The sequence below is a fragment of the Grampus griseus genome, assembly GCF_964374135.1.
Source record: "Grampus griseus genome assembly, chromosome: 17".
Lineage (NCBI taxonomy): Eukaryota > Metazoa > Chordata > Mammalia > Artiodactyla > Delphinidae > Grampus > Grampus griseus.
In genome coordinates this window covers 27,848,340-27,865,049 of record NC_139011.1, presented here as the reverse complement: position 1 = coordinate 27,865,049, position 16,710 = coordinate 27,848,340, and the positions used below count along the sequence as shown (strand labels likewise).

Genomic DNA, 16,710 nt, shown 5'->3' with positions numbered 1-16,710 from the left:
AAATATCTTCTAGGCTCCAGCAGGGCATATCCATCTGTTCACAAATATCTAGTAAGGACCTACTAAGTTTTAGGCACTGTGCTAATTATGGAGGGCACAAAGGCAAATGGCCCCATGTTCAAAGTTTACCCCTGTGCGCCAACATATTTTTAGGGACACATACCTAAGGTGGTAAAAATTATTTTTTAAAGGCAAGGAATTGATAAAACACACATTTGAAGACAGTAGTTACCTCTGGGGAAAGGCAGAGAATGGGATCTGGGAGAGCACACAGGCAGCTTCGGTGGTGGTAATTCTTGAAGTGAAAGGTGGGTCACAGTGTTTGCTTTATTGTTATACTGCATAGCTTACGTGTATGTTATATCTGTTCTTTATCTGCGTCATATTATATACATAATATTTTAAAAGAAATAATGCAGCATAAATAAATTTTAAATAAAAAATAAAATGGGGGTGTGGAAGAAGGAAGAAAGGAAGGAAGGAAGGGAGGAAGGAAGGAAGGGAAGGAAGGACGGAAAAAAGCATGGTCCATGTCCTAAAGAGGCTCACATCCTAGTAGATGAAAGAGCCGTCTAAAAAATAAGTATTAAATACAACATGGTGGGCTTCCCTGGTGGCGCAGTGGTTGAGAGTCTGCCTGCTGATGCAGGAGACACGGGTTCGTGCCCCGGTCCGGGAAGATCCCACATGCCGCGGAGCGGCTGGGCCCGTGAGCCATGGCCGCTGAGCCTGCATCCGGAGCCTGTGCTCCGCAACAGAAGAGGCCACAACAGTGAGAGGCCCGCGTACCGCAAAAAAATAAATAAATAAATAAATACAACATGGTAACCATGACAATAGAATTTTTTTAAAACTCTAAGGAAGTATACAGTACTAAAGTTAACGGCAATGGCATGTAAAATTCAGATCCCCAAGTGTCTTTGCACTTAAAACCGAGTCTTACCCTTTATAAGTGTCAATATAGCATGACTTCCCCTGGGACTCTTTTCAGAACCCCAAAGTCTGGGTTCCACGGCCCTCCTCTGTGTACTCACGGGACCTGGTACTTCCCCCAGAAACATATCACATCACACATGTACAGGGAGCCCTTGGTTTTACTGTTGTATTTTGGTGCCTGGCTCACTGGCTGGCGCATCAATAGTTGCTGAAAAAACAAATGAGTTGAAGCAACTGACAAAGGATTAATCTCCAAAATATACAAGCAGCTCATGCAGCTCAATATCAAAAAAACAAACAACCCAATCCAAAAATGGGCAGAAGACCTAAACAGACAATTCTCCAAAGAAGATATACAGATTGCCAACAAACACATGAAAGGATGCTCAACATTACTAATCATTCATTACAGAAATGCAAATCAGAACTAAAATGAGGTATCGCCTCACACCAGTCAGAACGGCCATCATCAAAAAATCTACAAACAATAAATGCTGGAGAGGGTGTGGAGAAAAGGCAACACTCTTGCACTGTTGGTGGGAATGTAAATTGATACAGCCACTATGGAGAACAGTATGAAGGTTCCTTAAAAAACTAAAAATAGAACTGCCATATGACCCAGCAATCCCACTACTGGGCACATACCCTGAGAAAACCATAATTCAAAAAGAGACATGTACCACAATGTTCATTGCAGCTCTATTTACAATAGCCAGGACAGGGAAGCAACCTAAGTGTCCATCGACAGATGAATGGATAAAGAAGATGTGGCACATATATACAATGGAATATTACTCAGCCATAAAAAGAAATGAAATTGAGTTATTTGTAGTGAGGTGGATGGACCTAGAGTCTGTCATACAGAGTGAAGTAAGTCAGAAAGAGAAAAGCAAATACCGTATGCTAACACAGATATATGGAATCTAAAGAAAAAAAAAAGGTTCTGAAGAACCTAGGGGCAGGACAGGAATAAAGACGTAGACATAGAGAATGGACTTGAGCACACGGGGAGGGGGAAGGGTAAGCTGGGACGAAGTGAGAGAGTGGCACAGACATATATACACTACCAAATGTAAAATAGCTAGCTAGTGGGAAGCAGCTGCATAGCACAGGGAGATCAGCTCGGTGCTTTGTGACCACCTAGAGGGGTGGGATAGGGAGAGTGGGAGGGAGAGGTAAGAGGGAGGAGATACTGGGACATATGTATGCGTATAGCTGATTCACTTTGTTATACTGCAGCAACTAACACAACAATGTAAAGCAATTACACTCCAATAAAGATGTTAAAAAACAAAACAAATGAGCAGCATTACTGGGTTCAGGTCTGTTAAGTGGTGGCTGAGACTGAAGAGAAAAGGAAGGGTGGAAACGCTAAGCTGGAGAATCCCATCCAAGACTCAAGAATGCCCCAGCTTTGCACAGACAAAACCCCTTCATTGTCCCTGATAAGCTGGGCTCGGCAGTGCAGAAGACCATAGCACCGCCCGCAGATCCTGAACCACTGCTCTCTATGCACTAATGTTTCTCAGCTTGGATCCTTCGCTTCTTCCACAAACGCTAAGGGGAAAAACATTGGATGTCAGGCAGTAACCCAGTATCAGGTTCAGGCATAGCCTCCATCTCTCAAGAACAGTCAGGCCTGCCAGTCGCCTGGGCAGAAATGAGATCTTCCTGGCAGAGGCTTGCAGAGCCTGCATATCTCAGCCACAGGGGTGAGCACAAGAGGCCAAAGATGCGGGAAGATCCAGTTTCTCTGAATAATGTGTGCTGCCACACAAGACAAGGGGACATCCTTCCCTCTGAAATTGCCACAAACTCCCTCAGATGCAAAAGGACTAGGCAAATAGAACTGTCAACTGAGACCTCAGAATGCTCCTCAGATGTCAACAAAAGGATGTGATCCCCAGCTCATGACAGCAGCACCAAGCACCTAACAAACACTTGACAAATTGTGCACTGTCAGAGCATGTGCCTGTCTGATTAGTAACAATGGAAAAGGAAGTGGGTCATTATTTTGGTCACGGACCAGTATCATACAGATAAAAGGTCACCGTGCCAGTGGGGATATTGCTATGGATTTAACTTTTGCCTTGAAACATTGCAAGAGACGGCTTATTCTAGCTTGATTATCTGAGTGATATTGCAACAGAAATCGTGTTTAGCAGAATATATTTAGCTCTATGTTTGGACATACAGTGAGTCCCAAGTTCCCAACCTCTAGAGACCTCATTTTAAATTGCATCCTACAAATGTCCTCCCCTTTTTTTCCATTCAAGCAAATTGGTATAGCCCTTGTTCTACTTGCCACATTCTTTCCAGGGCAAACAGATGGAAGGAAGAGAACATGCCAGAAAGAAGAAATGGAAACTGAAAATGACATTACAGTGAAAATAAAGCTGCAAAATATTATCTGGGTCAACTCTTCATACGTTTTAAAATCAGCACCAGCAGGCTCTGCACATATGGCATTGGTTTTATATTTTTTTGGTTCAGATGTCACACAGGATTAGTGCAAAAGGAAAAATCCCAGCATGGAACCTATTTTTATACAGATTAATCAATCATTTCGCATCTCTTCCTTTCCCATCATTCCCCAAACTTTCAACTTAATGAAACTGCTCTCATTCAAAATATGTCATTTACTGCACTCTGAACGGAAATCCTTTCAGGAAAGGAAGTGGGCTTAGAATTTGAACCTAGGTTTTTAAATGTCACATTTTTAATTCAAGTTATAAATATTAACTAGACTTATGCTATGGCCCAGCCCCTTTTAGCTTATAGCCATTGTGGAATCCTACATATCCATCAGTGGCAGCAAAGCAAATTGGCGAACATTTTATTATGTAGATATAGATATAGCCATTTAACGAAAACAGAAAGCCACACATTTGAAAAGAGAAACCTACTGCATATTTCACGTTTTGTTCTGTTGTCTACATTTTCAAGTACACTGAATGTCATAATTCCCATCGGAAAACCAAGCACACAGTTAGGTTCTTAGTAAGTATTTGCTAGGAAATTTGATAGGCTGAATGGCATCAAACCAAAGAATTGTTCAAGTTAGTCGCTACAGCCTCCCTTAACTACAAGGCATTGTGAAAATGATGATGATGCTGCTTACAGTAATCATAATACAACAGCAGTGACTATTTAGTGTACGTCATGTGCCACTGATGATGTCATTGAATTTTCAAAGCAGCCTTGTGTCACAGGTACTATTATTATTCCATTATACAGATTAGGAAACAGAGAGGAAATTCCGATATTTTGAGGTTGAAAAAAATCCCATACAATGCTGGTTTTCAGAGATGGGCAGGAGAATTGATCACAGACACATTGAAAAAGGGAAATGGAGCCTTATAATACTCATGAGGTGAAAAACTTTGGAGAAAGTGTCATCGACATTGTTTCCAGGTCTCCAAAACCATGATCACTACAGAGTTCATCATGCACCTTTATTTGTCTGCTGCCCCTTTGATGGGTGGAAATTATATTTATAAAATATGAAGGCAATGACCTAAAGCTCGACCTCAGTGACAAAGTCAGAGCCAGAGGAGCCACCAGTAGGTTCACATCCTCAAAGGGTGGTACCTTTTCACCATTTGGGGCAATTAAAATTGAGCCATGACTAACAGAAGAGATGACATTACACTGGTTGTCCTTTGCATGAATGGTCAGTCATGAGTACAGAAAATAAGAGACATTTACAGTCTAGTGTAATACTCTGTGCTCCCTCTTTTATACGATTAAAAAGGAATCTCTCTTTATACCAATACAGTACATGTTCTGCTTTTTATTTAGAGCTGCTAGATGCCAGCTACCTTCTGTGGACAGCCTGAGAATCTAATTTTACACAATTTTAAAGTTATTGAACTAGACTTGGTGTTACCATACACACAGTCTTTTGTTTCCACTAATTAATTTTAACACCACAGGCATTAATCATTTGCCCAGCAAATGAAAATTGCTTTAAGATGACTCATGTGTTTTACAACATTGCAAACCCAACCCTTATGCTCTTGGAATGTACAGTAAAGAGGAAGTATTAGAGCAAATCAGTTAATAAAAAGAAAATTCTTCCACATCCCAATTCCACAGTCATGAAGAGTTTTAGAATTTCTACTGGATGCTACATGAGAAAAGTAAATTAAAACTGGTTAGAGAGATGGTCTCCGAATAATTTCCATGGTGAACTGGCAGATATGAACACATGAGCGAGATCTCTCTTGAAAATAAGCACATCGAGTTTCAGTCTACACAGAGGCCCACTGCAAACTCTGTGCAGTGCCAATTAGCATTAACTGTGGCTGTGCTCATCTATTCCCATAGCACGTTGCTGGGTAAGGCCAAGCTCTGCATTTACAAATGCAGCAAGCAATGCTCAGAGTTAGAAGAGCATTCTAAAATGTAATCGTCCATGGTCAATCTAATTTTTCCCTTTGGCTTCGAATGGCAGACTCACAAATGACAAGGGGTATTTAAAACAATATATGTGTGTATTTTTAAAAGTTTAGATCCAGATTCTGCATTCAGAATATCTGGAAGGCGAGTGGAAAATTTGTTTTTAGACTACACTTTTAGCCTACCACAACTAACTTGACACACACATATACACAAAGAGCATATGCTCTGGGATCCAATATAATTATTTACTTACTGTGACTAATATGACTTACTTAGAAGGTAAGCTCCGTAGACTTTCATGGCAAACACTGCCTCTGCAAACAGCCTCCCACCACAGGCTGGGCTATGTCTTGTGCAGAAATACAGTGTGTGCAGCTCAGCTCATCTCTCCGTGGAGTACAGTCTCAGAGTGGGGTATCCATGGAGACCGAGCCTCCTACTTGTGCAGGGCAAGGAAGTTACTCCGCTGGGCACCATAGCAACAGGAGGCAGAGGGGAGGTTGGCCAATCAGGGAAGAGCACAGGAGCTTCTCCCTGGTGACTGCAGCATTTCAAATGAAACCATCGCCCTCATGAATGAACACAAAGCATTTAAGGAAACATCAAATTGTCAAACAGAAGTAAATGCGTACACAACAGTCAAGGCTAATCCTTTGACAATTACGGAGCAACACTGTGAGTCTTTCCACAATGATTAAATCCCAAAGATCAAGGAAGAAATTACATCCAAACCCCACACAGTCCTACATTTAATGGCAAGCATGTGATGCTTTGAGAAAATACTTGGTGTACTTCGTGAATTCCAGCTATTTAAATATGCAACGCACTTCACAGTGCTTCCCAGGAGACAGGAACAGGAGACATCCATTGTTCTGATGGAGGAGAATGGAGTCGAGCGCTCCCTAGGACAACTGTTGGCATAGCGCTTCCAAACAGGAGTTTGCTTAGAGTAATAAGCACGTTTATCAAGCTTCCAGCAAAGCCCTCCATTGTATCAGAATAATTCTAACTAAGAAGGCATCCATGATAAAATAGGGCCAATGCAGACAAGATGGTGAGTGAACATTCAAATGCCTTGAAGCTGTGCTATTTGTAAACTCTCTTCATTTCTCATTTAATCATGGTAACGATCATTTATTGAGCACATACTGTAGACCAGGCAAATACTGTAACTAGAAACACAACTTCTTACCAGATGCAGACTCTGATCTTTGCAAAGATACAGGATGCGCATGTTTACTTCTTAGCGCTGTGCAGTATTTACTCCACGCATATACAGGCCTATCTCATTTTATTGCGCTTTGCTTTATTGCACTTTACAGACATTGTGTTTTTTTTACCAACTGAAGGCATATGGTAACCCTGAGTTGTCAGATGATGATTTGCATTTGATAGCATAAAGTATTTTTAAATTAAGATATGTATATTTTTTAGACATAATGCTATTGCACATTTACTAGACTACAGTACAGTGTAAATATAACTTTTATATACTCCGGGAAACCAAAAAATTCATGTGACTCACTTTATCCCAATATTCACCTTACTGCAGTGGTCTGGAACCAACCCACAGTATCTCTAAGGTAGGCCTGTACTCTGTTATATACTTAACATATTTTACGATTCTCACAGCAACCTGAGAAGGATAAGCATTAATTGTTCCTCCATATTATAAAAAAAAAGAGAAAACATTTCCTTATGTTTACAAAAGAAACTCTCCTGCCCACTGACTCCCCCTCCCCTCACTGCTGGGCAGGTGACCTGGTCCACCCTATTCAGTGTCTAAATACAAGGTGAGGTACCTTCCTCCTTATATTAAAGTTGTTCCAAAGCCTCTTGTTATAGAGCTCTCTCTTATAATTACCTTCTTTGAACAAAAAGTGTCATCTGAAAAAGATACATCAGTCTGAATTGACCTCAGTCGGTGCTAGTTTGGGCCGCCTTCAGAGATCAACTGATGGGATTGTTTAAAATGAAGAAGGCCAAGAAATTCAAAACCAGATTTTGTAATTATTCCTGTCATATGACTTCTCCAACCTTTTAAAGATCAATTTAAATAGCAATAGTCAATGGTTAAGTTGTAGAGACTGAAAAACATATTCTTTGCTAACTAAACTCAGGAACTGAATAGCTTTGGGTAGTGACGGATACTTACATTGCATCTACAGGAAAACAGAAAAACCAGCTGTCCCGTGCTATCCATGGATGTTGTGATAGCCTGCTCTTTGCCCTCCAATGTCCACCTCATTCTCCCTTCTTCCATAATAATAGGTGCCCAGGTGACTAAGATGTCCTGGGATATAATTGGAAACGACACGTGTCACTTCTGTGCTCTGACCTTAAAATGACTGGGTGAGTATCCCCCGGTCCCTCTCCCCCTTCCTTCTGCCTGGTATAGGACAGCTGACCTGACACAGCTGCCTACCAGCCTCGGTCAACCAAACACTTATGTACTGTTTTATGAGACAGATCAACTCCTGTCTAATTTTAACCTCTGGATTTGGGGGCGTCTTTTTACATTAACTTAACTCATACCCTCACAGTACTTGTAGGCTTGAAAACAATACCCAATAAAAGCACCAGACATGCCTTCGAAACTGCTTTATATTAAACAAATTGGGCAGCAGTGAAGATAATTTGCTCTGGAAAAGATGGCTGAGTTGAAAGGTAGCTCGAACGATAAGCAAGACAATAAATTTTTTATATTAACTATGAATAACAAGATCAATGTTACTAAATTAATAAGAGTATAAATTGGTATGTTTAACTAAAAAAATAAATTTAAAAAACCTATCGGATATTGACTGTTTCATCCATCTCTAAAGGTTTACTCCAGTTAGCAAATAAAATAAAACATTTTTAATCTCATTAGGAAAATGCAGGGCCTTATATTCTGTCATATAACTGTTTCCCTACACTTTGCTATTTTCACTGCCTTCTCATTAATGTACCTGCTTCCAGTTTCATCTCTTGATAATCCGAGTTCCACAGAGCAGCCAAAAGGATCTTGAACATATACATTAAATCGTCTCTCTTAAAACCGGCCAGAGGTTCCCATTGCTCTAAAGACACAAACCTCACCTGCGACAACTCTTCTCCCTTCCTAGGTCACTGCTCTGCCCACTGCCCCCCAAACCCTCCCCAAATGTGAAGGAATATGACTAAGTTCTCAGCTCAACTGTCATCTCCCCAGACACTCCCTGCCCCATGCCCATGACTGTCTATAGCATTACCCTGTTTTCCTTGTCACTATCTGAACTTATCTTGTTTGTCTGCTTGTGTGTGTATCAGCCATCTCCCCCTGTTAAAGGCAGGCTCCAAAAGAATAGGCATCTTTTCCCTTTTTTCCACTCCTCTATCCCGAATGCCTGGAACAGTGGTGTCAGCACAGCGTAAATGCTTAATAAACACTTGTTGAGTGAATGAATGAAAGCTGGTCAATCAATGTATAGCCAGGATTCAAACTGAGGTTTAGCAGAAACCTGACACGTGGTGAAGTGAGGGTTGCCGTCCTTCAGACTCCTACACAGTGATCACCTTCCTGCAATGCCACGCTCTAATCCATGCATCTTGGAATGTAAGCCCATTGCAGCCAGCTTCCTGAAGCTTACCTCACTTAACCATGGGCTGCATTCACGTAGCTTGCTGCTGTCCCTTGGCTGCTCTCAGATACAGCTTCAGGTGGTAGTAGACCTTAATTCATTGAATTACCCAAATGAACTTACACGACTTTTGCTCAACACGTAACTTTTGTCAATAACCCTACTGTCCACCCATATGCCACACAACAGATTATACTGGTGAGGAAGAAAGAGAGGTCGGAGTACTTATCCCTCTGCTTCCTTTCTTGTCAGGTGCTTTGTTCCTCTACCAAAGTACACGGTTCCCTCACATGTAGCCTGGGAATTCTCTCCCTCTGGGTCCTGGGTATCTCGACCTTCCTCTGGCCTCTGGCCTCTTCAGGATGGGGGAAGGGCTCCAAGCCATTACCATCGCCGTACTTGTTGGATTTCCTTAATCAGGCCCATTCCTGTGTATGCAGTCTCTTCAATAAACTCTTCTCAATTAGGACAAAAAAAAAAAAAAAAAGCCCAACCTAAAGAATGTATCTGCATGATTTATAACTCTTAGTTTATAGGTTTGTGTGTAAAAGAAGTTTCCAGGTTTATTTCTCTTATGCTGGTAGTTGATAAATATCTTTAATGGTGGGTGTGTGGTCTGCTGGAGTGTCTGCTACGTATGAGAGCCCCATAATGCTTCGTTCTTAACACATTAGAGCACTTAGCATCTGGCAGGCTCTCACACCGGTAGCTAGAACACTGTACATGCAGTAAATCCTCGTAGACCTGGGATCTGGATGGCAGGGCCTCTGGGAAGAAGAAGATTATAATTCACTAATTCTTAGGGAAAAACCATTAGCAGACCATTTGGCACCGTTACACTGATTGGGTGCATCATCAAAAGCACAGATGGGAGACAGGCATGAGAGTAAATATGTAAGTAATCCTGCCATAAAGATAAATACTCAGGTCTCCTCATCATATTTAAGCTTTTTTTCACTGGTCTGGTCTCTGCTGGGGGGAAGGGATAGACTATAAAATAGTTCACCATAAAACATTCTCTGCTGTATCCTGGGGGAACGTTGTTTCTCTCAGAGTGAAAGAAAGTTTCAGAGATTGATTTCGGTATCAGTGCAAAAGCTCTTGTTTAAGTTGACAAAGCCTAATGATCTTTGTTTACGAAAGTATTTTTTTTTTTTGCGAAAAGTATTAATGACATGCAGGGCAGCACATAAAACATTGTGACAAGTACAGAAAGGACTAGTTCATGATTAAGCAGAAAATCCTGAAGACCTTAACATTTCTTTGATGTTGACATCCTCAGGGTTTATTTTACTGACCTGCATCCAAACAGCCTCCTGTGTTTAACTTTCTGTATTTCATTGAAGTTACACTGAGGTTCACTGATTCTGTTACCAGCAACAGCCAGCATGATCTGTATACGGACTGTATCAGCTAATCTATAGGGCTCTACAGATATTTTTTAAAAATCCCTGTCTTATATCAATACATCTTTCTCAATTGTCACACTCTCCTATTAATTAGGAATAATTAAAATTATTCCTTTGAAGTCAGACCTTAGACGCAGTGCAGTAGTTAAGAGTTAGAAGCAAGACTACCCTGTTTAAAATCCATTTACAAACTGTGTGACCTTGCATGAATTAACCTCTCTATGCCACAGTTTCTCCATCTGTAAAATACGGGAGAATGATTTCACTTTCTCACACTGATATTGGATTAAATGAGTAAAGTCCTTGGAATTTTGCCTGGGACAGTCAGGGCTCAATAAATATTAGCTAAAACAATTTTTAATCAACCTTCAGAGTCATGCAAGCCCACAACATTTAATATATTCTTCCAGATATCTTCGGTATCTGAAATAGACTTAAGCCTTTATTTGAGGCTGGGCTTTGCTGCTGGAAGAACTTTGATTGAAACTGTAAGCTATTAGAAAAGTACTGCCCCTTGCCAAAGAATGCAGCATGTTTCCATTTAACCAAAATCTCTTTTAGCACTAAAATTTTAATTTTTCCACTCTATGAAAACATTTCTAAAATGTTCAAGACGTTTTCCTGCCCTCATACACATTATTTTCTGCCAACTCCACCATCACACTGACTCAGTCTGTTTCTGGAACATTAATTATTGCATTAAGTGCTACAAAACATTTAAAGCCTGAAACACTTAGAAGGCCACTACGCTTTTCAGTGGTCTTTTGTCTGCTTTTTCATATTTTCCCATCTCTTTCTTCATTGTCAAGCCAACAGCTGTCAGTTAATGCTCTTTTCAGTGCCCTCCTGTAGCAAACTCCCCCCCATGTTATGTGAATTGGGAGACACGACCTCCTAGAATTTTTTTGAAATAAACATATAAGTTCTGTGGACAGTTTTAAGGGTTTTCCTGTAAACAAAGTGCAAGGAATTTCTGATATCTATTTTAAGAGCAACAAATGACCATTCTTAATATTTACTAAGGAGTTACTTTGTGCTAGGTCCAATGCTGGGCATTTTACATTCTTTAATCTGTTTAGTTGTCACAATAACCCATTTTACAGATGCTGAATACCAAGTTTCCGGAAGATAACAAGTAGCTGAAGAGTGCACAGTTATAAAGAGGTGGTATGGAACTGTGAACCTAGTACACTGGGCTCCTGAGTCTGGTGGTTAGAAGGTGTCCCCCCAGCCCTGCCCTCCCCCCACTTTTTTTCTGAAGAAACAAACTGGGTAAGCTGTGAGTCTCCTCTTTGTAGCTCAAATTATTATAAGAATGTATGTCCCACCCGCACCCCATCCTGTAAACTGTCTCTTTTATTTCACAGAACTAACTTTGAAGTGAAAGGGACAATGCTTGTGATAAGCACGGGAACAGCTGCAGGCTATCGGCTGTGTGTGAAAGAGCCTCAATCTACTAAGGGAACCAGTGTTGATTAATCATTAACCCAGTTGGTGCCTTCAGAGTTTTCCAGCAAATGCCTCTGAATGTGGGAAAGCGTCTTCTTAAAGTAACCCATCCTCTGTTGTTGTTGTGAGGTTATTACAGTTCATCTGGCCAGGTCTCTGATTTCAAAAGCCTGGGTGGTGTCTGATGACAAGGGAATACTAACTTAGTCTGAATGCTGATGGCAGAGGTGACATCTTTCAAATGCAGATTTCAACATTTCAGTTTCTAAATGTGGGTTTCTTTTCAATTATAGTGACCCTAACCATTTGCTCCTGACCTATCTCCTTAACCGGGAGGTGTTTTTTTCTCCCTTTCACATTCTCTAAATATTTGTTTAAGTTGTGTAATTCTTCCCCCGCTCTCCCACAAGCCTTGTGTAGGAAGGATTTAGTACTTGCATTTGTAGAACAATAACACTGGGTCTTTTTCTCCTTTGGGTTAAGATGCTCCCCAAGTAGAAAATCAAGCATTAAAGGAGGCCCAGGAATGTCATTTAATGTCCTAGCACAGAAATCCAATTAGGCCTTTCCTTTCTAGGTGAGAAAAATCTCATCAGGAAAACTGACTGTGAACTACATATAGGAAAAGCACCTGGGAGAAGGAATGGTAGCACCGCAGATCCCTCAAAAAGTATTGGGATTTTATATACACACTACTATATATATAAAATAGATAACTAATAAGGACCTACTGTATAACACAGGGAACTCTACTCAATAATCTGTAATGACCTATATGGGAAAAGAATCTAAAAAAGAGTGCATATATGTGTATGTATAACTGATTCACTTTGCTGTACAGCGGAAACTAACACAACATTGTAAATCAACTATACTCCAATAAAAATTAATTATTAAAAAAAAAAGTTCCCAATCAGAATGCCTTCATTCCCTTCCTTTTAATCTGTACTGCAGCCCAGATTTATTGTAGTTTTCTGCCTTAAACGATAAGGTCCCTAAGAGCAGGGATGATGTTGAGGTCATCTTTGCTTATCTTTCCCATGTTCCCCCCACACTACACGTGATTCCTTGTGCACTCTATTCTCAGAGAAGTATTTACTGAACACCTACCTGATGACAGACATTGTATTACACTCTGGAGATTCAGTCTTAAATGTGTGCTGAGTTGACATGAAAAAGGCAAAGCCATTATTCAACTGAACTGCAGGGGTGTTTTCTTCCGCTCTTTGGTGGTAATTTTTAATTAAATCTGCATAGGCATTAAGTGATAGAAGCCAAAATGACAGAAGGCTCACTGCCTCCAAGAAGTTCCAACACGAGTCCTGCTTGGCGGAAAGCAGGGCTTTCATGCTGGGCGCGTGCCACAGTACCCTGCTGGAGAGGTGCTGGCGTGCTCAGCTCACCTTTCAGAGCCCTTCCTGGCATCCTGTGACACAGTTCTCTTCTCCTTCTGCATTAGATACTCAGTAAATATTATTAGCTCTTTATCTGAATGACCAAAGGGGCATTTCTATAACTCCCTTCTGAGATGAACAGCAGTTTCCAGAATCTAGAACAACGGACCTAAAATAAAACGAGCCCAGGTTAATGTTAAAGGGCCCTTGAGCATCTGTATAAGAGACACTAATTGCTTGCTATTTTAATAAACTGGTATTGGTCCTAAGGAGTCGATTTATTTAAAAAAAGTAGAGCGCACATCAAGAGCGGAAGATGAGTTTAGGCTGAGGGGAGATGGTCACCTGGGGACAGAGGAGGTGGAACATTTTAACCGGAGAGCAGTATCTTCTTGTGGTTTAACAGATTGTCTCTGCATTTTATAATTTTTGGAGTCACCCAGGGGCCTCGGTTCCAGGATTTCCTCTCTTCCTATTTATGAGAATGACAGATTTATTCTGCTGAAAGTTCAGAGAACTATAGGTCACGGTGCAGATTGTTCTAAATACAAAGAGCTTACTGTCCAGAACTGGGGCCCAGTCAAAAGCTCGAGCAATGGTTTTTAGTGATGACATTAGGAATTTCAGGCAACTAAGAAATAACCTTTAGGGACCCCTGTGACCTTGATAAAATGCAAATAAATCAAAAAACCACGAGGTCAGCACTACTTAGGTGATAAGTTTGCCTCTGAGCAATTAAATCAGAAGCAGTTGACAAAGGCCCTGTTTCAGGCTCTGCCTCTGGGCAAGGGTCATTAAACTAGGAGTCATAAATCCTAATAAAGGAGACCCATGAAACCTCAGAAATAGTATGTGATATTTTGTGTGTGTTTTTCTGGAGTATGGGTCTGTGGCCTTCATTATTCTCAAATGATCCATTATCAAAACAGCATGAAGAACAACTCTTGTTTTCTTTCCTCCCTTCTTCCCTCCCTCCCCCTCTCCTTTTTATTCTTTTTGTCTGCATGTTCTTCATGAAAGCATAAGGCTTAAACATTCTCAGCAAGACAAGTAGTTGATCTTTAGCAAGTATCTTCTGTAGGAACCAGACTTGCTGAGGGTGGATTCTGTACATACACATAGGGTTTTAAATCTTTCATTAAGATATGATTATTCTTATTATGATTATTGAAACAAGGAAGGGCAAGGATAATCTTAACTGCCATTTAAATTTAGGTTGTTCTTGCTGCACCACACTTGTCTCTTTTTTCACTGTTTCTTTGTATTGTCACCACCATAAAATGTTTTTGGAATGGGGCCAGGGGGTGGAGGCATGGTGAATAACAAAAATGAAATAATTTCAGGTTGCATTCAAGTCCTACAATACCTTCACAATAAAAATCTACCTTTTCTTCACAATCCATGAAGAGGACATTCTTTCCTGCAGCATTTCATATTCTCAATCCCATAGCCTACCTTTGCTGTTGAGGTCAACCAATGTTGATTGTGCCCTCGATACACACCGGCCCCTGTGTGCTAGGAATACAAAAAGAGGATGACAGGGCTTCTGCTCTTAAACTCACATCCTGTATGCTACAGAAGCAGACTCCATTGGTGACTGCTCCCAGGTTAAAAGAAAATTGAGAACATTTCTCAAAGGAAGATACACAAATAGCCAATAAGCACATGAAAAGATGCTCATCATCGGGCTTCCCTGGTGGCGCAGTGGTTGAGAGTCCGCCTGCCGATGCAGGGGACACGGGTTCGTGCCCTGGTCCAGGAAGATCCCACATGCCGCGGAGCGGCTGGGCCCGTGAGCCATGGCCGCTGAGCCTGCGCATCCAGAGCCTGTGCTCCGCAACGGGAGAGGCCACAACAGTGAGAGGCCCGCGTACCACAAAAAAGAAGAAAAATGCTCATCATCTTTAGCCACCAGGGAAATGTAAATCAAAAGCACAATGAAATACCACTTCACACTCACTAGAGTGGGTATAATCAAAAAGATAGACAATAACAACTGTTGATAAAGATGTGGAGAAACTGAAACCCTTATACATTGCTGGTGGTTTGTAAAGTGGTGCAGACATTTGGGAATACAGTTTGGCAATTCCTCAAAGGGTTAAACATACAGTTGTCATATGATTCAGCCATTTCATTCCTAGGTATATACCCAAGAGAACTGAAAGCATCACAAAAACCTGTATATGGATGTCCATGGCACCATTATTCATGATAGCCCCAAAGTGGAAACAATCCAAATGTCCATCAACTGTGAATGGATAAGCAAAATGTGGTCTGTCACCACACTAAGGCAAGATGTTAATAACAGGGGAAACTGGAAGTAGTGGTAGTGAGGGGGGATATAAGAACTCTGTTACTGTCTGCTCAATTTTTCTGTAAACCCAAAATTGCTCAAAAAAAGTCTATTTTAAAATGTGGTATATCCATACAATAGAATATTATTGAGCCGTAAAAAGAACGAAGTACTAATACATGAACCTTGAAAACATTATGCTAAGTGAAAGAAGCCGAACACAAAAGGCCACATATTGTATGACTCCTTTAGATGAGATGTCCAGAACAGGCAAATCAGACAGAGGGTAGGTTGGTGGTTGCCAAGGGCTGGAAGAAAGGAAAAGCAGACAGTGACTGCTAATGGGTATGAGGCTTCTTTTGGGGGAGATTAAAATGTCCTGAAATTGGACAGTAGTGATGTTTGTATGATCTTTTTTCTTTTTTTTTTTTTTTTTGCGGTATGAGGGCCTCTCACTGTTGTGGCCTCTCCCGTTGCGGAGCACAGGCTCCGGACGCGCAGGCTCAGCGGCCATGGCCCACAGGCCCAGCCGCTCCGCAGCATGTGGGATCTTCCCGGACCAGGGCACGAACCCGTGTCCCCTGCATCGGCAGGTGGACTCTCAACCACTGCGCCACCAGGGAAGCCCTGTATGATCTTTTGAATATGCTAAATACCACTGAAATGTACACTTTAAAAGGGTGAATTTTATGGTATATCAATTATTTCTTAATTTCAAAAAAGGAGAACTGAGCTGGGGGAGGGAGGAAGACAGTTCTGATTCTTGAGTACACAAGGTAATGGTTTATTTCTTGGCTATAATTACAGGACACTCTTCAATTCATTGTCTCTGTCTTAAATATTGGGGGTACCCAACACCTTTTTTACAATGTCCATCTTTCTCTTTTATATGCTGTCTTCTCTATTGTGTACCATTCTCTTTCTTTTTTATATTTTTCCGAAGCAAAGGACTGTTAACAATTTCATCATGACTAACATTTACCAGGAACTATTAGGAAACAGGGGATTTCTTCTTCATACAGTTTAAGTTTTGCTCTCAGACCAAACAACATTCTCTTTGGTTGACCAAAAGCAAGACGAAGAATAATCCATTAAGATATGCTATGCATGTCAATTATTCAGGAAGAACAAAAGCAGAGAGAGATGGAAGAGGACACAGGACCTTCCAATGGCAGCGTACACAGGACCAACCTTTGGCTCCATTGAAATAAAGCCATCTATAG

General features: G+C 41.0%; 1 protein-coding gene across 5 annotated transcripts in view; it reads right to left on the bottom strand.

Annotated features, from left to right (window-relative positions):
- SYBU (syntabulin) overlaps window positions 1-16,710 on the bottom strand; it is a 72,569-nt gene that overhangs the window by 31,131 nt on the left and 24,728 nt on the right. For 2 of the 5 annotated variants that reach the window (XM_082674502.1, XM_082674504.1), the window contains exon 4: window positions 14,650-14,709. The exons of 1 other annotated variant lie outside the window; for it this stretch is intronic. In XM_082674502.1, coding sequence (XP_082530628.1) covers window positions 14,650-14,709 — 60 coding nt within the window. Of the gene's footprint in view, window positions 1-5,612; window positions 5,910-7,495; window positions 7,598-14,649; window positions 14,710-16,710 lie in introns of those variants that run through there. 2 more of the 5 variants (XM_082674505.1, XM_082674506.1) reach the window with 2 other exon arrangements.